Source organism: Plenodomus lingam, assembly GCF_022343315.1.
Source record: "Plenodomus lingam strain CAN1 chromosome Unknown contig_27, whole genome shotgun sequence".
Lineage (NCBI taxonomy): Eukaryota > Fungi > Ascomycota > Dothideomycetes > Pleosporales > Leptosphaeriaceae > Plenodomus > Plenodomus lingam.
In genome coordinates this window covers 552,654-575,526 of record NW_027093942.1, presented here as the reverse complement: position 1 = coordinate 575,526, position 22,873 = coordinate 552,654, and the positions used below count along the sequence as shown (strand labels likewise).

At 51.8% G+C, this 22,873-nt stretch overlaps 11 protein-coding genes across 11 annotated transcripts; 3 read left to right on the top strand and 8 right to left on the bottom strand.

Annotated features, from left to right (window-relative positions):
- Positions 1 to 443: 443 nt before the first annotated feature.
- On the bottom strand, positions 444 to 2,090 carry IAQ61_007234 (uncharacterized protein; the record flags this gene model as incomplete). Its single annotated transcript, XM_003840778.1, has 7 exons — positions 444 to 724; positions 788 to 839; positions 1,078 to 1,337; positions 1,409 to 1,479; positions 1,537 to 1,658; positions 1,751 to 1,858; positions 1,959 to 2,090. 7 exons carry the CDS (start codon positions 2,088 to 2,090, stop codon positions 444 to 446), a joined length of 1,026 nt encoding a protein of 341 aa, XP_003840826.1.
- A 330-nt stretch (positions 2,091 to 2,420) lies between these two features.
- IAQ61_007233 (uncharacterized protein) lies at positions 2,421 to 4,368 on the bottom strand (the record flags this gene model as incomplete). Its single annotated transcript, XM_003840779.2, has 4 exons — positions 2,421 to 2,574; positions 2,633 to 3,668; positions 3,727 to 3,795; positions 3,847 to 4,368. Coding segments are annotated over 3 exons (1,053 nt in total), but the record flags the coding sequence as incomplete, so codon positions are not given.
- On the top strand, positions 4,369 to 5,405 carry PHF5A (PHD finger-like domain-containing protein 5A). Its single transcript, XM_003840780.2, has 2 exons — positions 4,369 to 4,661; positions 4,714 to 5,405. Exons 1-2 carry the CDS (start codon positions 4,645 to 4,647, stop codon positions 5,021 to 5,023), a joined length of 327 nt encoding a protein of 108 aa, XP_003840828.1. The 5' UTR covers positions 4,369 to 4,644; the 3' UTR covers positions 5,024 to 5,405.
- A 77-nt stretch (positions 5,406 to 5,482) lies between these two features.
- Positions 5,483 to 7,411, bottom strand: IAQ61_007231 (uncharacterized protein; the record flags this gene model as incomplete). Its single annotated transcript, XM_003840781.2, has 4 exons — positions 5,483 to 6,633; positions 6,688 to 7,006; positions 7,071 to 7,273; positions 7,321 to 7,411. 4 exons carry the CDS (start codon positions 7,409 to 7,411, stop codon positions 5,483 to 5,485), a joined length of 1,764 nt encoding a protein of 587 aa, XP_003840829.2.
- A 765-nt stretch (positions 7,412 to 8,176) lies between these two features.
- On the bottom strand, positions 8,177 to 9,553 carry ATG3 (E2-like enzyme; the record flags this gene model as incomplete). The annotated part of the gene is made up of 3 exons (XM_003840782.2): positions 8,832 to 9,553; positions 8,281 to 8,769; positions 8,177 to 8,219 (listed from the first exon to the last, which is right to left on the bottom strand). The coding sequence occupies exons 1-3, from the start codon at positions 9,485 to 9,487 to the stop codon at positions 8,177 to 8,179; spliced, it is 1,188 nt and encodes a 395-aa protein (XP_003840830.2). The 5' UTR covers positions 9,488 to 9,553.
- Positions 9,554 to 13,073: 3,520 nt separating this feature from the next.
- On the bottom strand, positions 13,074 to 14,699 carry IAQ61_007229 (uncharacterized protein; the record flags this gene model as incomplete). The annotated part of the gene is made up of 4 exons (XM_066097495.1): positions 13,074 to 13,554; positions 13,627 to 14,095; positions 14,165 to 14,568; positions 14,623 to 14,699. The coding sequence occupies 4 exons, from the start codon at positions 14,697 to 14,699 to the stop codon at positions 13,074 to 13,076; spliced, it is 1,431 nt and encodes a 476-aa protein (XP_065952537.1).
- A 946-nt stretch (positions 14,700 to 15,645) lies between these two features.
- IAQ61_007228 (uncharacterized protein) lies at positions 15,646 to 17,046 on the bottom strand (the record flags this gene model as incomplete). The annotated part of the gene is made up of 4 exons (XM_066097494.1): positions 15,646 to 15,691; positions 15,743 to 15,773; positions 16,414 to 16,944; positions 17,013 to 17,046. The coding sequence occupies 4 exons, from the start codon at positions 17,044 to 17,046 to the stop codon at positions 15,646 to 15,648; spliced, it is 642 nt and encodes a 213-aa protein (XP_065952536.1).
- A 744-nt stretch (positions 17,047 to 17,790) lies between these two features.
- Positions 17,791 to 19,068, top strand: IAQ61_007227 (uncharacterized protein; the record flags this gene model as incomplete). Its single annotated transcript, XM_003840785.2, has 1 exon — positions 17,791 to 19,068. One exon carries the CDS (start codon positions 17,791 to 17,793, stop codon positions 19,066 to 19,068), a length of 1,278 nt encoding a protein of 425 aa, XP_003840833.2.
- Positions 19,069 to 19,654: 586 nt separating this feature from the next.
- IAQ61_007226 (uncharacterized protein) lies at positions 19,655 to 20,832 on the bottom strand (the record flags this gene model as incomplete). The annotated part of the gene is made up of 7 exons (XM_066097493.1): positions 19,655 to 19,733; positions 19,810 to 20,082; positions 20,133 to 20,222; positions 20,281 to 20,329; positions 20,567 to 20,652; positions 20,707 to 20,722; positions 20,814 to 20,832. 7 exons carry the CDS (start codon positions 20,830 to 20,832, stop codon positions 19,655 to 19,657), a joined length of 612 nt encoding a protein of 203 aa, XP_065952535.1.
- A 795-nt stretch (positions 20,833 to 21,627) lies between these two features.
- On the top strand, positions 21,628 to 21,957 carry IAQ61_007225 (uncharacterized protein; the record flags this gene model as incomplete). Its single annotated transcript, XM_066097492.1, has 1 exon — positions 21,628 to 21,957. The coding sequence occupies one exon, from the start codon at positions 21,628 to 21,630 to the stop codon at positions 21,955 to 21,957; it is 330 nt and encodes a 109-aa protein (XP_065952534.1).
- A 168-nt stretch (positions 21,958 to 22,125) lies between these two features.
- IAQ61_007224 (uncharacterized protein) lies at positions 22,126 to 22,695 on the bottom strand (the record flags this gene model as incomplete). The annotated part of the gene is made up of 2 exons (XM_003840788.2): positions 22,126 to 22,239; positions 22,465 to 22,695. Coding segments are annotated over 2 exons (345 nt in total), but the record flags the coding sequence as incomplete, so codon positions are not given.
- Between the last annotated feature and the right edge of the window lie 178 nt (positions 22,696 to 22,873).

Sequence of the window (22,873 nt, the reverse complement as noted above, 5' to 3'; positions counted from 1 at the left end):
ACTCTGATTGTGAACATTGTTGATTTCTAGTACGATGATGGGGCTAGGCGGACCGTTTCCTAGTCTTGGGACCAGGTATCCAGTGAAGCGATAGGTACCGTACCGTACCTATATCACCGAATGGACCCACACAAAAACGTTCGTCTGGCATACCATACTCTCCTCACCAATCATGGATAGGTATTCCCACCCCGACATCGCGACGGATAGAGCCGCCGTCGCTTCCTCCCATCAGTCTTCTGGACACGCGTACTTTTACGATACTGCAAGTTCCAACGGCATCGAGTTCGGAAAAATTCAGCACAAAAAAAAAGTTTAGGTCGCACAGTCACAGTCGCAGGATTCTTGCCACGCTTTTCCTTCCGCAAATCGGCCTTGAATCCTCCTCTTTCCCCACTTTGCTTCACTATCCTAGTACATGCTCTACTCTACTCTGCTCTCCTCTACAGACTACTCTTCGTATTCTCCACCAATCCTTGTCCCTCCAGCCATTGGCGGATAATCTCGTTGACCTCTTCTGGCTTCTGTGTTAACGCCCAATGTGTCGCGGGCACCTCAGCACGCGTCAAGTTTGGAATCAGCGCGTCCATGTTCCTTGACATTTCTGGCTTGAGCACCGAATCATACGTCGCCTGGATGAACAAGACGGGCTGCTTGATTACCTTCTTATCGAGCAGCGCTTGATCTTCTTCCCAATTGGTCCGACGTTGGCGGTACCAGTTCACTATCGTGCTTTGTCAGTCATGTGACTCGAGCGTGTACGCGAGTGACGATTGGAGACACATACATGTAGGGTGGATACCATGTCTGCTGTACTCCTTGACGTAGTAGTCTAGGACCTGCATCATGGTTAGCACACCATCAATCTGTTTGAAACAGCCATTCCGCTGATGTGGATATGATCCATAGATGAGGACATGTCAATGTCGAGCATCCGACTTCCCGGGTAGCGGATGACCTCCCCGCCCCCTTCCAACACCACGCCCAACACCACGCTGGGGAAGCAATCCATGTATCGGCTATAAAAGCGGCGGAGATCATTCCGGACACGCAATATGGGCTTGACGGTGACCTTACCTTGCCGTTTAGAATCCTACTTTCCCCAATCTTGGGCAGATTTTCCGCAATGATGCCCTTTTCCGGATCGAATGCCAATTCGTCGTTCGGTCCTCTTGCTCCGTACATGCCTCTGAGAAATTGCTTGATCGACTGCTCATCAGTCACACTCTTCTCCACCTCGCCAGACGCAAGATGCAGCTGGTAGGCAAACTGGGGCAGTGGACCCTTGACAAGATCTTCTGTAGAGATGTACTTGCTATGAGGAGCGGTGTAGGGCGCTAGCCAACGATCAGCATATCAACCATGGTAAGGTGTAGCGAGCTGGGTGGGGGGGGCGGGTAGATCATACTGCACACTGAGAAGACGTGAGTTACCAGCTCAGGATACCACATCGCTGCCCGCCAGACAACGAAACCTCCCCTATTAACAAACGTCAATTGGTACATCGCTTGACACGACAATCATCGATCGACCCACCAGTCATGACCACCGAGGATAATACTCTTTGCTCCCACCTCCCTCGCCAACGCAGCGATATCATCCGACGCTCTCTTGAGCCCATACAGACTAATAGAATTCGGAGGCACCCTAGGAGCATCCTACATTCCCCAGCCTTAGCAAACCAAAATACAAGGACGAGATCAGCACCCCGCCCCCCCCCATGAAGAGAGCGAGCGAAGCAAGCACATACCGTTCCCCCATAGCCCATCATATCAGGCGCCACAACCCTAAACCCAAACTCCACAAGCAGAGGAATCTGACACCGCCATCCCATGGAAAGATCCGGCCAGCCGTGAATCTGCACATTTTACCCACCATCAGCAAAACTTGAAAGTAATAGTATCGACGACAAACAACAACTAACAGCGGATATCAACAAAAATCGGGAGAAAGCATACCAGAAATACAGTCCCCCGCCACCGCCCAGATACAGGCACCGCGTACAGATAATGATACATATGTCCATTCAGCACCGCCGTCTTGTGCTCTATGCGCTCGTCCCCCGTTGGATCGATTGGCCGGACACCCATTTTATCCTGCGTTTTAATGGGTGTACCTAGTGTTTGCCCCGATCTGCAGTTTACCTTGTTTCAAAGGAGCGGATGGGTTTGTGTGGCGTTGGAAAAAGGGCTGGGGGGTAGGATTGTGGTGTAGGTAGAGTGTTGGTTGGTTGGTGAAAAGGAAGGAGTTGTGACTGCGGGTAGGTATGCGATCGATTTAGCATTGGAGAGTCGGGATTGCGCGTCGTGCCGAGGCACGTTTCGGTGGGTTGGAGCGGGAGTGGGGTTTTGGTGGGTTAGATTGGTCTGGGGAAATTCAAAGCAGAGGTTATGGGTGATGCACACACACACACACACATGGCTATTTAGAATTACGTATACTGGCTACATGACATATTCACTGACGTTTGATTCTGGGTCGCTTGCTACAGACTCTGACAGACTGGTTCTACTACACGATGGTGATGAGAATAGGTTACTGCATACTGGCCATGTTTATCAAGCTCATCATCCACTGCAACGTTAGTGCATGCAGCAATACCAAATATCGCATTAGGCCCTGGCATACCTACCCCATTCGAAGCTGGAAGCGTGGGGAGTTACATGTGCTGTGCTCTGTGTATGTACGTACTAGGTGCCTACCAATGGTAATCTCTGCCTTGAACCCATCAAAACCTCGCATGAAGTTGCAAAGTGAGGCGACTGCAGTCGAACAGCGGGATGTGGATGCTATTTGCCGACGTCCGCAAATGTACTCACAACGTTGTTGCATGGGCTTCCCCGGTGGCTTGGGTATGGCATGAGGGTAGGTAGCATCGTGCCATCTCGCATGCATGAAAGCTGGCTACTCTATCAGACGGCAGGATGGCTGTACGTATGTAGAAAGAGAGGCGGCGGGCGAGTACACGACGCAGCGCTCATGATGCAAGGCATCGAAGTGTTTGTTAGACGCATGATAGTCAGGATCGGCTTATGTCCTTGTCCTTTGGGTGCGGGCTATAGAAGTGGGGAGCATATGTCCAAGTGCTATAGTCATGCTGGCTAGCCTGGAGAGAGGCTCCTGATTTGAGAGAGGGCGGCAGATAATATGGCGGGCCGGTGGCCCAGGGAGCCCAGGCGAAGACGGGGCGCACATCTTAACGATCTTCAGTAAATGACGGTATCCTCGGCTGCTTCTTCGACGACGTCTTCTCCATTGTCGTCATTGTCGGCTTCGTCCTTGCTGGGATGGTCAGTGGCCGGCTCAGGACTCGGTATATTAGTGTCATGTGCGTCTTCGGCGGCGTGACCGTGTCTCACCGCCTCGCTTCCGGGTTTATCTGCAAGATCATCATTCCTTTCCAGGTCCTTGGGAGAGCATGCACCGCCATTAGTCCCACCATTGGTTATGGATGGGTGCTGTGGCGTGTCCACGTTGTTGTCCTTAGCGGTCTGGTATTCCTTTGCAGCACGGTCGTGCTCGCCAGATAGCTCCCGGTTCCCCATATTAGCTTGCTGTTGGCGTGCTTCGTACTCTTCAAGTTCGCGCTTGATTGTCTCCTCGGCTTCAGCAATTTGGTCTTGGATGCGATCGTCTTCGGTAGGCGAGGTTTCCCAGGGCTTGTAGTACTAGCCAAAAGGGTTAGCGACCCCGTTTTCTCCTTTGAAGCGGGTTCAGTAGACTTACCAAGTGTGGTTGTGTCTCTGTCTGGAGGAAGTGCGCCATGCTCCGTAAATTTTCGTGTCGCGTCCGCATCTGCCAGCAGTAAGTACTCGCGACGACACAATGTACCATGGCCAATCATACGGTTTCCAGTTCAAAGCGCCTCTGCTCTCGCCAGCGCTGCTCTCTCCGTCTAGCCAAGCGCTCTGCCTTTCTCTGTTCGCTCTCTTCATCCTCCTGTTTTCGCTGAGCCTGCTGTCGCTTCTCGATTTCCGAACGACGTTTCTGTGCTGCAGTAGAAGAGTTCTGTGAGAGTGCCCCTAGGGCAGCACCAAATAGTCTGCGCTCTCTGCCTCGCTCACGGCGCACCGGAATCGCAGGCTTCACAACCTCTTGGTGGTTCTGTACATCCGCATCCGCATCCGCCTCAAGCCGTGGACGCTTGGCTGTGTCTTCGATTACAGAAGACTGTCGTCTTTTGGTACTGTATGGCGAGGCCGGTGCTAGGAGTTCGTCGGGCAATATTACGGCGGAGGCGATTGGACCGTCCATGTCGACACTGACGGACTGGGAGGGACTAAAACACCTAGAGGCAGCCAAAAAAATAATCACAAACACGTAGAATCGCGTCGCAACATTCGAAAAGTGGTCAGCAAAGGTGAAAGATGGTCGAGGCAAGGGACTCGGAACGCGGTCGAAACTTCCGGCAAGCTACCCATGGGCAGGGTTCGTGTATTACATAAGCTCGGTGGTCCGCAAATAATAGCAACTCCCATGTTCACTATCAGCTTCATTGCAGCAACACCACATACACGCAGACTACCACAGGCCCTAACCTTTGACACATTACCACACCAAAAATAGCGAGAGAAAATCTACCGCCACAGTAGATCCACATTTGAGCATACATCACCGCCACACTACAGCCAGTCCCAAACCAACATGTCTCGCCATCATCCGTAAGTATCTTCCTCTCCTGTTTCCAGAGTTTCTCCACCAACAAACCCCTAGCGATCTCGTCATGTGTCGCAAACAAGCCGGCATCTCCATCGGCCGTCTCTGTGACAAGTGCGACGGCAAATGCCCTGTTTGCGACTCATACGTCCGTCCCACCACCCTCGCCCGCATCTGCGACGAATGCTCCTTCGGCAACTACCAGAACAAATGCGTCGTGTGCGGTGGCGAAGGCATCTCAGACGCCTTTTACTGCTTCGAGTGCACAAGATTGGAGAAGGACAGGGATGGGTGTCCGAAGATTATCAATTTGGGTAGTTCGAGGACGGATCTGTTCTACCAGAAGAAGAATTTTCGGAATCACTAGCACTGGGGGATGGCGGTATGTGCCAGGCTATCAAATTTTGGAGCGTTTTGGTGAATGGACGTGCAGCTTGTGTTACTGTTGGTCGGGTCTACAAGGAAAAGTTGTCATGAGCTAGAGGATCAGCCGTCAAGAAGCACGAGCGGTTCTATGGTGTAGGCGCGGAAGCGCAGGAGAGCTTTAGCATATAAGGCGTTTTGGGAGTTATATCGGGGAGCATGATGCTGTTTGGGAGAAACCTGAGATACCACACTAAGTTATAACTTTGAGTTCAAATGTTAGACAAATGTCTCTTCTCATTGCTAAGCTCTCGCTGACTTTGGGAAAGATATTTTGGCTTGAGGGGGGTTATTATCGAATGATACTCGTACGCCTAACCGTGAATGTAGCAGAGCAATCGATTGCTGGCCTTGATTACTTCCACAGCCACATACTTTATACCACATCGCCAGCTTCCCAACTCTACCTTGCAAACCTCTTCGGCAGCCTCTCCCTATATACCCATGCCACCCCCGCTGCAACCGCACTCAGCGTACCCAGCACCAACGTCGTATTACTAACCACCGACTCCTCCCTCACCCTGCCAACCCTCGTCTCCTGCCTTCCACTCCCAAACACCACCTGACTCGCCCTCACACTCTCCGCCCCCTTCCCTTCATCTCCACTCACTTCCGCCGTCGTAACAAAATCCTCCCAATCTACCTTGGACAACACCTCCTGATACTCAACCACGGTCCCACTCCAATTCGCCGTAATCCTCCCCTCAGCATTCTTATACCAACTCTGACACTTTTCATCTGCAAAACTACTCTTTTGCAACACCTCCTGGATCCGCTCGTTGAACGCATCCGTGCGCGCCTGCGACGGCATAATCCCGATTCTCTGTCCGCGGTTGCGCGCATCGAGGACAGCGGCCACGAGTGTGTTGAGATAGCGGGACTGCGCCTCGATCATGAGGATAATTGAGTTATGGCCTAGATTGGTGTTGGGGCCGTAGAACATGCCGAAGTTGGGGAGGCAGGGCACGGTGGTGCCGTAGAGGGCAGAGGCACCTTTTGCCCAGAGCGAGTCCAGCGATGTACCCCCTGTTCCTGTGATTTTGATGGGGTGCAGGAACTCTACGGTTCGGAAACCGGTGGCAAGGACGATGGTGTCGTGCTCGTGGTGTGTGCTATCGTTCATTTCGATTCCGGTTCTGGTAATCTTTTTGATGCCTCTGGTTTCCAGTTCTGTTTTGTCTTGTACTATTGCAGGATAGTAGTCGTCTGAGATGATGACGCGTTTGCAGCCTGGGTTGTAGTCTGGCGTTAGTTTCGCCCAGAGATCCGGTCGGTTGGGGATTTGCGTTTTCATCATGTCGAGGCACAGTGATCGGACGAGGCCGGCAAAGCCGCTGTTGCCGTCTGTTACGGCTTCGTGGAAGGATTCGCGGAATTCCATCATGCCGCTGCGTATGCGCCAACGCACTGGTGGGAGATATTTGAGTACCGCGCGTTTTAGGGCGCTGACAGGACCGTCGGCGCGGGGAATGACCCAGTTGGGGGAGCGTTGATAGACTGTCAGTGAGGATGTTGCAGGAAGTATTTCGGGGATAATCTGTGCTGCTGTTGCGCCTAGACGAGATGCATTTTAGTATCGATTATGATTGAAGCCCTGGGCAGACATACCATTCCCTATGATTCCCACCTTCTGCCCTTCAAGACTATGACTCCAGTCCCATCTTGCTGAATGCATAACCTTGCCCTCGAAATCCGCCAAGCCCTCAATATCTGGGTATCGTGGTTGATTGAGCTGGCCAACTGCTGAGATCAGGTAATCGCACTCAATGCTGTACTCTGGGTTGAACTCCGCCTCCTTGCCACCAGTGACCTTGACGTCGACATTCCACCTGTTCTTCGAGTCGTCCCATGTTGCCGCATCGACAGACGTGTTGAAACGTATGTACTTGTACAGGTTATATTTCCTCGCCACATTGCGCAGATAGTCCTTCAAGAATCAAGCTGGTCAGTCTCGATTGATTGTCCTGAAAAGGGTCACTCGGTCAACGTACGAGGATTTCCTCCTGGCCAGGGTACTCGCGCGTCCAATTCGGATTCTGCTCAAAAGAGTACGAGTATAGAATACTATGAATATCGCAGCAGGAGCCGGGATACTTGTTATCGTACCACGTCCCACCAACACTGGCGGACTTTTCGACGATGATGAAGTTGTGGCACTGATTGCGCTTGATGAGGTCGATTGCCATACACATGCCTTGTTCAATTAGCAATCAATGCAATGGAAAGCATCCATCATCTCACCAGAGATGCCAGCTCCAATGATGACCACGGAAGCGTCGGTATGGTCCTTGTTCCCGACAGGAACCTGAGGCCAAGGTTTTGACCCTCCCATTCTGGTAGTATGTGGTTCGAGAATGGTGAATGTGCTACAGTTATGATAGAGGAGGGCTTCTAGTCAAGCTGTTGAGAATTGTCTGAGGGCCCGGCCACCAGATGCGTGCGTAATAGACATTCCGAGGTAGTCCCATCTCTTAAAGCCTGTATCAAAATTGCCGTAATGCTAGGCCATCACACCGATCAAATCAGTGCCTCGGATCTTTGTGGATCAGCGTTAGCTTATGCCATGTCCCAAGATATTCCCCTCTTTGCATTCCCGTCGTGTTCCACTTTTCCTACATGAACTGCTTTCTTTGTAGGCACAGCACTCGTTCCTATTGTACATTTGAGTTGATAAGTTCTTGATTTTCAATCGCGATTGCCGATAGCGAAAAGCAGACCATCCTATCGAGGTCGCTTGGCCATCTATCATGCAGCGTGTGTGCTTGATGATCGCAAGGTTGCGGGATGACAGGGATTAAGTGTGGGAAAAATGGGACTACTACAATGGTTGACTTTATGAGTCGCGTAGTTCGAGTCGAAGGAGACTAACGATCTTGCGTGGCCAAAGACATGTACCTGGTCGGCTTCATGGATAACGAAGTTGTAATTCCTAATTCAGCTCGAATAGTGCGGTGTCGTAACACCACATACGTTTGAACGCCTAATTTGTCCGCTCTAACAGGCGCAGACAGCAAAAGAACGGCAGACCTATTGGCACTAGAATGAAAACTTCCCTTACTCAATATAAGGTAGAGGAAAGAAACGAAACCGTAGGTCATCATACACCCATGGTAAAATCGTGTTCTATGCCGGGTGTGACACTGTTACATGTTAGCGTCTGCACGAAAATTAGATGGTTGAAACTTGAGGTTGCTAACTAACCTAGCCATGAACTTTAGGAAGACAACGAGATATTGGTCGACTCGGATAGCGACCTCATCGTCACCACCTTCACTAAGCACCTCCCAGTCGTCTTTACCCTCATCGCCGTCTTTGTTCTTCGATTGCTCAGTCAACTTGAGTAGCCGCGTATCGTCCACAAGACCTTCCATGCCACTGTCGATTTTGCTGACATCCTTGCCTGCCTTGAGCTTGGTAAGCCGTAGCTTGAGCGCAGCGTCCGCGCGATCAAGCAGCACCTTCATGACGGAAGCATGTTTACAGGGATGTACTGAAGCAGTCTTCAGTGCGTGCTCGAAGAAGGGAAAGTCCTCTATGGTGACGGTCTTGTCCTTGTAGTCTCCCACAATGTCCTCCATCATCTCTTGCGGCTTTAACGGTACTGAAGTTGAGCCGTATCCGGACAGGTATAATCGAGGTGTACGGTAGTGGGCCGAGTAAGTGATGTAGAGCGTGTACGTTCGCAGAGGACTAGCCCACTGTCAGCATGCGTTTCTTCTCATGCACCAGCGCCGAGCATTGGAAGATCCTACGCTTTGGTGCCTGAGCCAGCCTGCGGATCTCTTATAATCGCCTCCTCGTCGTCTTCATCATCCTCCATGTCTGGGATCTCATCATCCTCTTCAGCTGCGCCCAGGTTGCCGCTCTCGTCGACTGTCCGTACGTCGCGCACCTTTGCCTCCTGGCTTGCTGCCATGCCACCAGTCCGAAGCCAGCCATCATCGTCGGTCGCGCCTTCCCCAGCAGCAAATCCGTCACGAACGATTGTTTCATCCTGCCCAGCTTCGCCAGCAAAGTTGTCGTCCAACCGACGATGACAGGGCACGCCGCGCGTTACCAGAAACTGTTTGCCTTCGGGCAGATAAGCGACGCGCTTTGCGGGTGACGAAGCATCGGCCCACTGCCACGAAGGGAACTTGAAGACAAGGAAGTCGCCTGCAAGCACGAACTCTTCTGGCGTAATCTGACCCGTCTCGCGGAAAGTTGAGGTGTGGCTGATGGCGGCGGTTCGCTCGCGGAAGGTATCTATGTAAGAGCGGACGAAGTTGTAGGCCATGTTGACGTATGCGGAAGATAGTTTTGTGTGTAGGGGGTTGTCGAATGAGTATGGGAGTATGTATGAGAGAGAGGGAGTGTGTGCATGTGTGTATAGTATGTGTGATGAGGATGCCCTGGCAGTTTGGGGCATGCAGCCACAAAGGTCACGGTACTTGGGCGGGGGGACGGGCGCATGGAGGGGTCATGGCGGGGTGGCGGCGAACGGTGGTGCCTTGCTGCTCGTGGGAAGCTTCAGCCACACATAGAGTACTCTAAGAGTACAACAGCCACAGCAAATACGTCATGGGCATCTTACCGGTAACCCGCTTTGTGCCTTGCCCCACCCAAAACTCCATCACATGCCACAACACAACATCCTTTCGCTGTCTCACCTCTTCACCTGCTCTGTCAGTCACCAGTGAATTCTTTCTCCTACCGTCACAACGAGCTGAGCTTCATTGTTGCTATGCCTCGAAATCACAGTTTGCCCTTCGTAGCTTGCTTGCGCGTCTGTTTGCGGCATGTTTTGGCATTTTCATTGTGTCTGTACCGTCATCGCCACGGACCGATCAATTTCCTCCTCGCTGGCAGCCGCAGCCGCAATTCCAGATGATAGGTTCCAAATATAGTATGGACTGGATGGCCCATTACATTGATCATACGGCATACCTTCTTCCGGTCATTTGCGGATGATAGGGATGTTCTTGTGTCCATCACCTCCCTCTATCTAAATGTGTCACATGAACACCGAGAATGTATAGCTAAGCTGGTTAGGGGTGCAGAAAAAGGCATCCCGCCATGCTGGCTGCATCATCTCCTCGAAAATTGAATTGGGGCACATCAACCTCATCACTAACAGACAACCTCTCACAGCACCACTCAATATCATGTGCGTTCAGCAAGTCGTTTCAGACTTATGGACTGTGCATCCCTCTACATCGTCCAGTCCAATTTTCTTGGGATTCGACTGCATAGTTCCCCCATACAAGAGGTCTATATCAGAAACTATCCTACAATGCAACCGGAGACCTGCAGACTAAGTTTCCGACTCCTTTTGGCAACTGACACCCCAAATTTCATGCACATGCGATTGTTGATAGTAGAGAATCTGGGTTCCACAGCTTCTCAACAAGGATAACTCTCCTCACTTTCTAGGAGTACTTACAAAGTTGCTCTGAACCATCCCACGTCGAGAACACCGATGACGATAAGTGAGAGAACCTACAAGCTGTGAGTTGTATTCTATTGCTGTCCTTTAGTGCTACAAGACGTCCTTTTAGGGCAGGCTCAGAAGTGAGTCGCCATCACCCGACCATCATGGACACATCTGGCGGCTACGGAGGTGTTCTATTCTCTTTTGAGCAAAAGATGCAGCAAGGACCGTATCACCAACGACAAACTTTAAAGAAATCACATGGCTTTGGAGCTCTGTTTACCCGAACATCCACATTCGCTTTGATGTAGCTTGTTTTGGCCATATTTGTGATGTACAGGGTACGCTATGCGCAATTCACATCCATCATCGGTGGAGAGTTATGTCTCTTCCCAGAGAAAAACTCGAAGCACAAGCTTGATTGATGCTGACAGCCATTTTGGCACATGGTACACAGCAGCTGTAAGATCCCGCGTCTCGAGTAGCTACCTGCCTCGTCGACATTCACACTCTGTTTAGTCGGTGATAAGCTCGGCAACAACCTGGATGATTGACCACCAAGCTATCCACATGATACCGAGTTCTAGGATGTTCATCACCGGCGGAATTCAATACTTCAATCTCAACAACGATGGCGGTGCAAAATCTTGCCAAGTTGCGAAAAGACTCCAACTCGGCGAGTGAATTCAGTTAACCAAGAACTCAGCACCCTGAACCTACTGAATCAAAAATTATCTATTCATGTCTGAAGTAATACAAATTCCTGGTTGCGGTGCCTCATCGCTTGTGGTCTGTACCACGGAACCACTGTTCGCCAAGGATTCGTGCACGAAGGACCCTGCGCCAGGACGGATGCAACCAGAACCGACTCCCTTAACAGTGATAGTGACAGTGTTGCTTGAGAGTATCTTCACATGATGTTTGATATAGACTTAGACCTATCTATGAACATGAGGGCTTGGGGCAGATGCACCTACGGAGCGATTAGCGCTACGGTACAATCATTGGTTGCGCGAGATTTCCACTCCCGTGTTTCAATTGCATACTCAAGGTACACAACATCATAATAGAATATTCAGCATAGGCACAACCATGCTAGTGCTCGTAAGATCGGTCACTATCCAATTCAATCATTGCGAACCCGAGCGGTGTACGATGAATTGGAGAACACGATGTCGTTTTCTCCACACGTCGCCTTGCGTGGTCCTCAATGGACCATATGGGCTCACTAAAGTATATGTCAGGCTAGGTATATATAGGGAAGGCCTTCACGCAACCTCCAGAGATTGAATAACTCAGTTCGTGTTTTGTATATCTGATTCAGAGGCTGAACAACCTTTCTGCTGTCACCCACAAACGAGCGGCCTTGAGCGAATATCGAAATCGTCCGATGGCCTTTACCAAATTGCAAATGGCGAAGCCAACTCCGGTAGCTGATGATTCTCAGCCTCGATGCGGTGGTCAAAGGCCCATACAGGCGACAACGCAGACTACTTATCAGGTATAGTGTGAACTTCAGTTGGTATCGAAGCTCGCTGGGCTTTCTGACCACGGAACAGAATCTGCCCAACTGAGGAGCATGATCAGGCGGTTCTCCCATCGTCCTTCAGCCAACACGAACACCGGAGAAAAGTATCCTCTTCCGCCGACGGAATGCTGGCTGTAGGAAAAGGACAAAGACAGACCATGGTCGTCTGAGACGCAATCTTAGCCCTCTCCAAAGTTGTTGCTCCTATGGCAGTTTTGGTTGTTTCCTTGCTGTTTGCCGTTAGCACCTGGTGGTATTTCTGCGTCTTCTTGCTCATCTTCTTCTCGCTGGTCTGAGCCGAATCCTCATTTCCTCTTCATGCCACAAGAACTTATTTCCTCAAAGTCACCATGTCCACGTTAGCCTTGGGCGGTGTTCAGGAACAAGCACCGGTTCGGAGACCTAGCCCTAGCATCTTTGATGTTTCGCAAGCTAGATAAAACAACTCCATGATGCAATCATTTAATACAATGGACATTCAGTCGTCGATATCGACAGGGGGCATATTATAGCCTGGCTGCGTCATCTTGTCATACAACGTGGACGCTAACGCGGCCCATCCAATCAAGAATATGATGACTGGAGCTGTACCTGTATGGACATCCAATCGGTGAAGTCGCTGAAAAACGTCAACTGCCTGCTTTGCTGCTTTGCGGACCAGTGACAACAGGCAACTGAACACAAGTGTTTTTGCCTTATGCGGAGCGACGATGAATAGATCCGGTGCTAATCAGACACTGGAGAGAGACGCTGGGGGAAGAGAGAGAGAGGTGGGGGGAAGGAGAAGAGATCGTTATTCGCATTGGCGTGTGACAACGCTACTCAGGGCTTTAGTCGCAAATGTGAGGCTCGCGGTACACATCAAGCATGCGCGTGTTGCCTGCCAGACCCGCGACTTTCGTCTGGACTAGCGTTGCGTCTAGGCTCTGAGGGGGTGGACATACAGGCACCAATCCTTACTCCATGCTTCAAGCGCTACTTACTGCATTCACCGTATCTGGTCCCTCCTATTCCTCTGTACACCCCTACTCACCCACAACCCATCATACACATTACCTAAAACCCCTGTTTCCGCCGCCAACTCTGCTCCCACCCCGGATACCAAGGACTCTCCTCCAACGTATGCGGTTCCCAATCCCTCGGCACCAGACCCCGATCCACCTGTTCGCCGTGCCACTGCTCCAGCGCCGGCTTCACCACATGTTCCACATGCCACGTATTCTTATACTCCATCAGACTTCTCTTTCCCTCGTTGAGCACCTTGAGCACGATCCCCGGGATGAAAGGCTCGTCGCGGAACTCGGTCACGGGCGTAAACAGCGCTTTGAAGTTGAACACGACGCCTGCGGAGAGGGGCAGGCGGCGCAGCGTCTGCCAGTCTACGCGCAGGTGGCAGCGCGAGAGGTCGAGGTTGGGGAGCTGGGTACTGCGGTGGGCTTCGTGGGGGTCGCCGGGGGGCATGTATAGGGGTTGGTCGATTTCTAGACCCCAGGAGCCGCGTTGGATGGGCTTGTCGGCGGGCATTTTGGCAAAGTATCTTTTGTTCGGAGGGGTGTTAGTTGGTTATGTTGTGTGATTTGATAGGGTGTGGGAGGGGCGGATCGATTACCTGTCCATGGAGAATTGCATCTTCTCTCGGTAGTCTGGGATGGGGGCGTGGATCTCATGGAGTCGTAGACCGATCTTAGAGGCGACGTTCCAACCTAATGCGCTGCAGATGATTCCGGCGCGGAAAAGGTAGAAGCCGCTCTTGTTGTCTCGCAGCATTATGGCAAAGTCTTCGGGTATGTTGTTGAGCAGGACGTGTAATGGTGGTGTATCGGCGAGGTTTGTTTCCGTCTTTAATATCCCGTTGTGAAATATCTGTTTGGTCGTGTCTAGTCTGAAGTACTGGGGATAGCGTGCGCACAAGAACTGCAACGCCATCTCCATCAACTCTTTGCATGCTAGTTCAGAGCCGGGAAGTGCTTGGAGTACAGCCTTGCCGTGTTTTGCGTATAGTTGTTGCCGTTGCTTGATGCGCTCTTCGTACGTGTTTTCGAGTTCTAGCCACCAGTCTGTTTCCATCTTGGTGAGTGCTAAGTAATGTTAGTATATGCAAAGGACGTTCGTTTTCGAACCGAGCAACTTGTTCTCAGGCTACTGACACATTGTCTGATGATACATCCATCGGAACGGACGGTATGGGCGTGGAAGGGCTTTCTTTATGTCGAATTCTGGATAGGGCTGTGGTAGGGGGACTCCACTGAGCGCAGCGTAGTCTGGGAAGTTCCCGAGAGCTTTGATCTCGTTGATTGAGAATTCACATGGTGTGAACCTGGATCCGTCCATGTCCAGATAGGATGCTTCGAGTGGTACAACATTCTTTGTCCAGTTAGGCTTGGAAGCTGCGATTCCCGTCCGTGTTACGTCCAGTTTGGAGGCCAGCTCAGTCTCGGCCAATGCGAAGCGTCTGGATGGAGGGAAAGTACTCGAGTAGTCCGGCTCTTGCGGCTCACGCTGCTTCTTACTTGGCGAAAGCGATCGAGGGGGGGTTTTAGCAGCGGACACTCTCCTCCGGCCATTGGTCAACTGATTCAGAATTGGATCCACAAGTGTTACTCGCCTGCGTTGTTGGAGCAGAAAGAAAGCAGTACTGGCTACAAAAGCCGCGCCCAGTAGGAGTAAGACGTCGTTGGACATGGTGCCAGGAGCTGATACTGCTGATGACTTCGGGTGGCACAATAACCCGATAGAATCACGAGGCAGCTCAGATTGTCGTGTCCGGTGACTTTCTGCAAGAATAGCACGAGGTCCAGTGGTGACTTGGAAATCAGGGGATGACACAACGACTCTATGCGAGAAGCACAAGAACCGCAGGAGGTATCTAAAACGAGACTGATGAGAGTAGTGTCAAGATGCAAGGCTTGAATACCTAATCAACGACCGGTTGTGCGGGGGAATCTGTGCGTTAAGTAAAGATATGCAATGGGCAGGCTTAGCCGCAAAGTCATTCGTAACGTCGGTTCCAGCCCTCAACGGACCAAACTGATGAGCTCATCAAGCGTTCTTCTAGCCCGACAGCCAGCTACAAACACGCCATAGCCAGCAGCAGCACGACGATGTGGAGGGATTTCTCAAGGCAGTACCCTATCGAGTCTAGCGGTTGCCTTGTACGGTATGTGAATCCCCAAAGCTCTTGGCATCGAGCCACAGATCTTAATTGCATGCCATTTGATGGCTTGTCCATGGCCAGTATCAGGGTCAAGCTTTGCTGTCGTCGGCAGTTTCAAGATTGCCCACCACGGGGCTCTGGAAGGTCGTTTTGGAAGGTCGTTTATCTGATCCCCCCTGGTGAACGCCATTCCAGGTCGAGGCAAGAACTCCCATCCTCGAGCCTTGTTCACGATCGCATAGCCTGCGTGTGGCGTGAGATATATCCGGATAATCACTTGCGCAAAGCTTGACACTATGCTGCTACGCGCAGAAGAGACCATGCCGGTCTTCGTGTCGCATCCTGCAGATCTCTCTGGAGTAGCCGGCGCCAGCTGGTGATTTCTCGTGACTGCTGGTGCCCCCATGTCCGGGCTTGCTGCGGCAAAACTGACCATCCAATAATAATGCTGGTTTTGCGTTACTCGTGGAGTCGTTATATGGTAGTGATCGTTGGCAAGTCTAACTTGGTATGGTGATCCCTGAACCGTGTAAGAACCACGCTCAATGGTGTAACCTAAGACGCTTCTTGCTTATCAGTGCTCATGTGAGTTTTCGTCGAAGCTGTGTTTCTATAGTCGTGCGACCATAAACATTGAGACTTGGCAATCGTTGAAGTCGAGAGTCATGTTAGACGTGTAAAGTGTGCACTGAGGTTGGAGCGTAGCTTTGTAAGATGCCTAGCATGACACGTGCACGCTAATATTAGCTGCCCGTGGACCTCACGGACTTGCAATTGACAATCTCTACCTAACATTGCTATCAACATGAACTAACTTTCGTGTCGCTTTGACTCCGTCAGCCTACTAGCAGAAAATACACTCCAGCTCATGAGGCCAACTCTCACCGTTCCTAGATGCCATTCTCGAGTGTTTCCATTTGGAATTGCGTCAGCTCGAAACATAGTGCAAACCTCTCGCTCGTTGCTGCAAAAGTTCGCAACACGTCTTACTTTCCTCATCTAGGTACGCGGCTCCTTGCCGTAATTTCCAGCTCCCGCTTTGCGGCCCGCACTCGTAAACCTGTCCACTTCCGTGGCCACTCAGTATATCCCCGAAAATTCCATGGTCATATGAACTGCGCCCTCGCGTGAGAAGACCCTCGGCCTCCAGCTTATCGTAAAATTCATCCGAACTGATGGCCGTGCGAACGACATGGGGAGCGACGGCATTGACCGTTATGCCTTCCTCTTGTAACAGCTTACCATAGCTCCTCGTAAGCCCGACCAAGGCATGTTTGGCCGCTGTATAAATCGGCAAAGCAGGCACGCAGTAGAAGCCGCATACGCTTGCTACAAGGCCTATCTTGCCACGACTCTGCCACTGCTTTTCTTTGGCAATGTCCTGACGACGGAACTGCTGAACTGCCAGGGAGATTGTATATAGTACACCGGTCAGGTCAACGTCCACGACACTTAGGTCTGGCTTTGCGAATTCTCCAACTGGAAGGGTATCGCTTTGACCACTAAAAGGAATCCATTGCTTTTCACCAATGCCAGCGATAGGCGCCACAAAATCGATCCTTCCCTTTAGGAAGTCGAGCCCTTTTTGAAAGGCTTCGAGTTGTGATTCCCACGATGACGCTTCGCACTGAGTAAAGCCGAGTACCAAGTCTCGCTGATGCTGCCTGGTTGCGAGTTTCTGTACGCTCGAACAATCGCGGTCTGCGACGAACACTCGCCAGCCAGTTTCTAGGAGTTTGACTGTCAGAGCCTTTCCTATGCCGCTGGCACCGCCTATCAAGTTTTAGAGAGTCCGCAATTCCCAGGGCTGGCGTCAATCCTCGTTTAGAGAGCGGTCTTACCTGTAATGTAGGCATTTCGTCTCTCGTCAAACATTGTGTGTTGCTTGAAATTTCACGTACTAATCAGCAAGATTGTTGTAACAGAAAATGGTATATGATACTCAGTGATCATGGCAAGATCATTATCGGCGTTCTTGTCTATGTATTCCACCTTCCCCGCAATTCGTACCACCTGGCAATACTCGTCAAACTGCGGGGTAACAGAGGCATTACCAATATCCTTTGGCTGATGATTGATTTCGCTAAGCGTCTTGTAGCATTCTGTTCGAACGTTGGTGGTAAGCAATATGTTGTTAGTGCGGAACTCCATACCTAGGTCCAATAGTGTCAAATGTCATCGCAATGACGTCACTCTTCAGTTAACGATAGGAGCACCAGGAAAACCGATTGTCACGTACTATAGGCAGACGAACACAGTCAATGGAAATGTCCAAATCTGGGAAAAAGCGGGACGTGCTATTTTCTAAACCCCGAGTGCGTCCTGTATGACGAAATAGGCTGCAATCGCAACTTAGTGAAGAAAAGTGGTTGGAGGAGACCAAAACTAACCGGTCCCATCTTTCCGATTATTCTGACTCCTATCTGTGAACAACAAGTGTGAACCATCAGCATTTGGGAGTATCATTGCACTTACCTTGATCTTTTGGATTGCATACAAGTGGGACTTTTGTTTGATAAAACATACTCAGTACGAGACCTTGCAGGCAAAAACCTCGTCCCATTGACAAGAAAGAAAAGAAACACCACAAGAGAAGTAATCCCAACACCCACAGCCGCCATGCCCGAGATCATTCTCTCTATAAACGCCGGCTCCTCGAGCGTCAAGATTTCCGTCTACAAAACGCCGTCAAACAGCAGCAGCAGCAGCAGCACAACGACACCTATCCAACTCGCCGAAGCAACCGTAGAAGGCCTCACAGCACCACCCGCAAAATTAAACTACAAGCGCGGCCCCGAAACCATCATAGGCCGAGAAATCCAAAATGTGGCCTCGCAGGAAGATGGTTTCCGCTGCATACTCGAGCACCTGACCGCAGATGACGGGCTCGTGGAATTGCAAAAAATGGAAGACATAGACTTTACCTGCCACCGCGTCGTCCACGGCGGCGACTACCCACGCTCCCAAATCATCGACTCCAAAACCTACCACCACATCGAAGCCCTCTCCGACCTCGCCCCGCTCCACAACGCCCCGGCCCTCAGCATCGTCCGCGCCGTGGCGAGGATGCTCCCCCACGCCAAAAACATTGCCTACTTTGACTCGGCCTTTCACGCCACCCTCCCCAACCACATCAACACCTACCCCATCGACCCAGCCGTGGCCCAGCAAAACAAACTACGCAAATACGGCTTCCACGGCCTGTCCTACGCCTTCATCGTCCGCGCCGTAGCCGCCCACCTGGCCAAACCAGTCCACAGCCTCAACCTCATCGCCCTGCATCTCGGCTCCGGCGCAAGCGCATGCTGTATCCGCGGCGGCCAATCCCTCGACACAAGCATGGGACTCACGCCTCTTGCTGGACTCCCCGGTGCCACACGCTCCGGCTCCATCGATCCAAGCCTGATTTTCCACTTTACGCATGCGGCGGGGAAGCCGTCGCGCAGCTCGAGTGCGCACATGCACATCACCCAGGCCGAGGACATTCTCAATAAGAAGAGCGGGTGGAGCAGTCTGACGGGGACCACGGACTTTGGGGCCATTAGTGCGTCGGAGCGTGAGGCTGATGTGCTTGCGTTTCGCATCTTGGTCGATCGCGTGGTGAATTATGTGGCGCCGTATTTTGTAAAGTTGGAGGGTGAGGTGGATGCGTTGGTTTTTGCGGGCGGGATCGGGGAGAAGGGGGCGAGGTTGAGGGGCGAGGTTGTGAGGGCGGTGGGGTGTTTGGGGTTTGCGTTGGATGAGAGGAGGAATGGGGGGGAGGTGGGAGACGAGGTGGTTACCGACATTAGTGCGAGGGATGCGAGGTTCAAGACATTAGTCGTCAAAACAGACGAGCAATTGGAAATGGCAAGGGAGGTGTTGGTAGACAAGAATCGGATTGTGGGGAGGGAGTGAATAGTTCGTTCACTGTGTAGAGGAGGGGGGTAGGTTTCAGATATCAACATAGGGGACGCGAGGCTTAACACATTAGCCATCTAAACAAATGAGCAATTATAAATAGCAAACAGCACATTAGGAGACCAACATCTATTTGTAGGGAATGATTGATATAGTTCGTCAGTGTGTGTTACGGGACATGGAAGAAGAAGAAGGAGGAGGAGAAGGAGGAGTAAGAAAAAAGAAAAAAAAAAGGCAAGTTTCAAAACCCATCAAATCCCGGAAAACGAAACACATCCATTCCATACTACATATTGTATATGCATGCAAGACACCCATTTGGGTGCAAAGAGTGTAGGTGGATGGGTGGATAGGTGTGGTGCATGTGCTAGGAAAAGGTCAAGGATTCTCCAGCTGCAACATGTAGTGTGTTGGGCTAAATAGTTCTGGTGAAAGGTTTCGGATACATGGCGACGGTTCTATGTTGTATGATATGAACAAAAATGTACAAAGATTGTGTTACCTGCCCATTGCTTTTGGTGCTGCAAAACTTCCGACCGAATATATTTGCGTGGCTGAGAAGAAGAAATCTGTCCTTCGAGGTTTAGATCTTACAGAGGGTCTGCATTGTTTCTTTGGTGCTTGCACTGGTCTCTTTGATGACCTTGATGATTTCTTTGAACCTGCGGTGGATTAGCTGTGTGACGCCATGGCGGATAGAAGTGCCTTTTGCTTGAAGAAGAAGGGTTCATGGCTTACTCGGCAGTTCCTGCATCGCCGACGAGTTCGTAGATGAAGCTCTCGCTGGTGGTGATAATGGCGCCCGCATGCCTCAGCCGTGCCAGGGCGATGGGTACTTCTTCCTTGTTGCAGCTACTCACTCCATCTGCGAGGACGTAGACTTTGTGGCCAGCATTGAGCAGATCAATGGTCGTCTGTGTTATGCAGATGTGGCTTTCAATGCCGACTAGGATGCATGACAAGGGACCCTCAGCCTTGAGCGAGTCCAGCGACTGTTGAACCTCTGGTGTGCTGATCCCATGTCAGGAGGGAGAGCCTATGGGTTGGGGGAACCAGCTCACATCATGGAGAAGAGTGTTTTGTCCAAGTGGCAGACTGTTTTGATACCACCCGGTGCATCCAGCTTCAACTCTGGACATGTCTCCCCAAGCCTGCAAGAGGTGAGAAGGTTAGCAGACGGACGAAGACCGGGGCATGCCATGGACTAACCTAGCTCTGTTCTGTGTTGTGGCAAAGACTGGTATGTTCAAGATTTGGCCTACATGAATTTCTCAGCCCGGGGACCGGAAAGTGTTCCGGATAGAAGGACGGTGGAACGTTGCAGTGACTTGAAGCGAGGTGGGCTTTTTTGTGTTGCGTGTTGGTAGAAGAATAGGGCAGGCCAGGGCTGGATTGGGCAGGTAGCACGAAAGCCGCCGTCTTGACTGCCATCATGATGAGGCGCCATCGTGGAACAAGGCCGGGATAGGGACGACTTGGTTCTTCGACAACTTACTGGCTTTGAGTAATTTCTGCGTTGTTGCTACCACCTTGGGAAATGCGTGGATGGCCGGGCGGAATTTTTCCTGCAAGTCGCAGACGCTGGCTGCGTATCAGAACATGTGGTGATGCGTCACGTGTTGGTTTCCAACCTACAAAAGTGCAGGGTTCGCTTTAATGTATACACATGAGCTGATTGATCATCTACACCATTGACAGACCGGCGTGGGTGGGCGTTTCTGGGTGGAGGGAAGGGGACGTACGAATTCTTTGTTGGACCATGGTTGGAGGCCAACGCAAATGTTCTTCTTGTGCGAGTGGAGCTTGGTGTGGGAGGCAGGAAAGAGAGCGAATAAGGAAGTGGGGTAGAGTACGTAGAGTAGGGCAATGGGTGGCTTGTAGAGTGTTAAACATGATGGTTCGAAATTCAGCATTGATGACGATTGCCTGGTCCGAAAGGCACAGAGGGGTCTAGCCAAGTCTTCTTTGGGCTCCCAGCGTGGGCTGCCTCGGCAATGACAAAGCCAGCCTGCTCCTTCCTTCCGACCTCCCACCTTCCGACATGGTTCCCAACGCCAGCCGTACGACTCAACATCGCGTTCGCGCTTTCCCGCCAGCCGTAGCGACCACCTGCACCTGCCCTACTCTACCCAAGCACACACCTTCCCTTGCTGCTTACGGCAGGGCACATGCCTCCTCTCCAGGGCTGCTTGTAGGTATGGGACATGTAACGGGGGCAGCTAATGCGAGACACTTGCTTATCTTCCTCCGTGGCCAGCACAGGTACATGGTCAGCCATGTGTGTTGTACATGTGGACGGACAGGCAACATGGACAGGAAGGAAGGAAGGAAGGAAGGAAGGAAGGAAGAGAGAGAAGGAGAAAAAGCAACTCTGTATTCTCACGGGCGCAGCCAGGGGAGGGCTGGACTTCTGGAGACTGGCAGCTTGCAGCAGCTTGCAGATGAGCAGGTGTTCCTTTGACTCGGAGCATTCAAGTGTAAATCAACGTGTGGGTGTGGGCAAACCCTGAAGCCGGCCGCTCGTCCCTGCATCGTCCCATCCAGATTCCATAGTAGATGGGATCGTTAGGATCGGAAAGCCGGGTACAGGTCCACAGGTCTGCCGCTGACGCTGACGAGACAGCGCAGTACAACACAGACTGCACGGCACACGACTGCATCGAGTACAAGGTTGGCTATATCCCTGGCCGAATCTCCTCTTGGACCATGGACCTGGCCGGTGTCTCCCCAAATCCCAATCCCATTTGCGATATACTATTGTCGCCACAGTGGAATGGCACACGGACAAGTCTGACCTCGCTCCCCAATCCCACGCCATCCATCTTACACGAATCAGTCAGCCTTTTGGCACGGCCTTGCCACCCTCTCTCCGTCTCAGACGGATGATTTGATCACGCATGCTCGTGCCTGATCAGCTCAGCTCAGCACTCCGCCTTTTTGCCGCCCCAAGATTGGCTGTACACTCAGCACCTTGGCCCCATCAAGTCTACGCTTGCCCTGTGCTCTACGGTAGATTCCCGGTACCCACCCTACTCTAGCCCTGCCCCAGACATACTACATAGGTACTCTGGGGTTACGAATACATGGCACATACCTGTACACACGGTGTATGTAGACGGTGTAGACGGTGTAGAGAGGCCTTGGTGCATCATGGCAATCCCAGGCTGACTGCACTGGTTCGAGCGGCGGCCAGAACAAAGATGACTACCGGCGGGATCGCCCACACCGTATTGGATAAGCTCCAACCCAACTGTATGTGGCGGTACCGTCTTGGCCAGGTGCGCCAGTCAAACTGCTGGGAGGGCAGGGGTGACCACCTCACAACCGACCAAGGGTGCTTCTAGGTTAGGTAGTCGCGCCCTTCTACCCTATGCCCTTGTGTACAGAACCTACTCTACAACCACGCTCATGCCTCTGCGATTCCCAGTCGGCGCACGAAAACGCCGATGACTGCTGACGGCCTGCGAGGATAGAGGACCCCTCTGCCCACTGGCTACTGGCGATAAACAGAATGGGGCTGAAGTGGGCGGTCGTTTTGCTTTTGCCCTTGTCCTGTCTCTGTCTGCCTTTGATGGCGCGGGGGAAGGCCCGTAGCAGGTTGGGTCTAGTGGCCAAGGGGCGCACGCTGTCTATTGTTATGTACCTTATTTGTGCCCTGCCTGACCTTTGAGCACCGGCCGACCGTTACTGCGACAGCTCATTGACGGCAATCCATGACTGCGAATGACTACGAGGCTGTCATGGGGAAAAAGGGAAAAGGCCAGCCAGCTTTCATGGGAACGTCACTTTGGGGGGCGGGAGG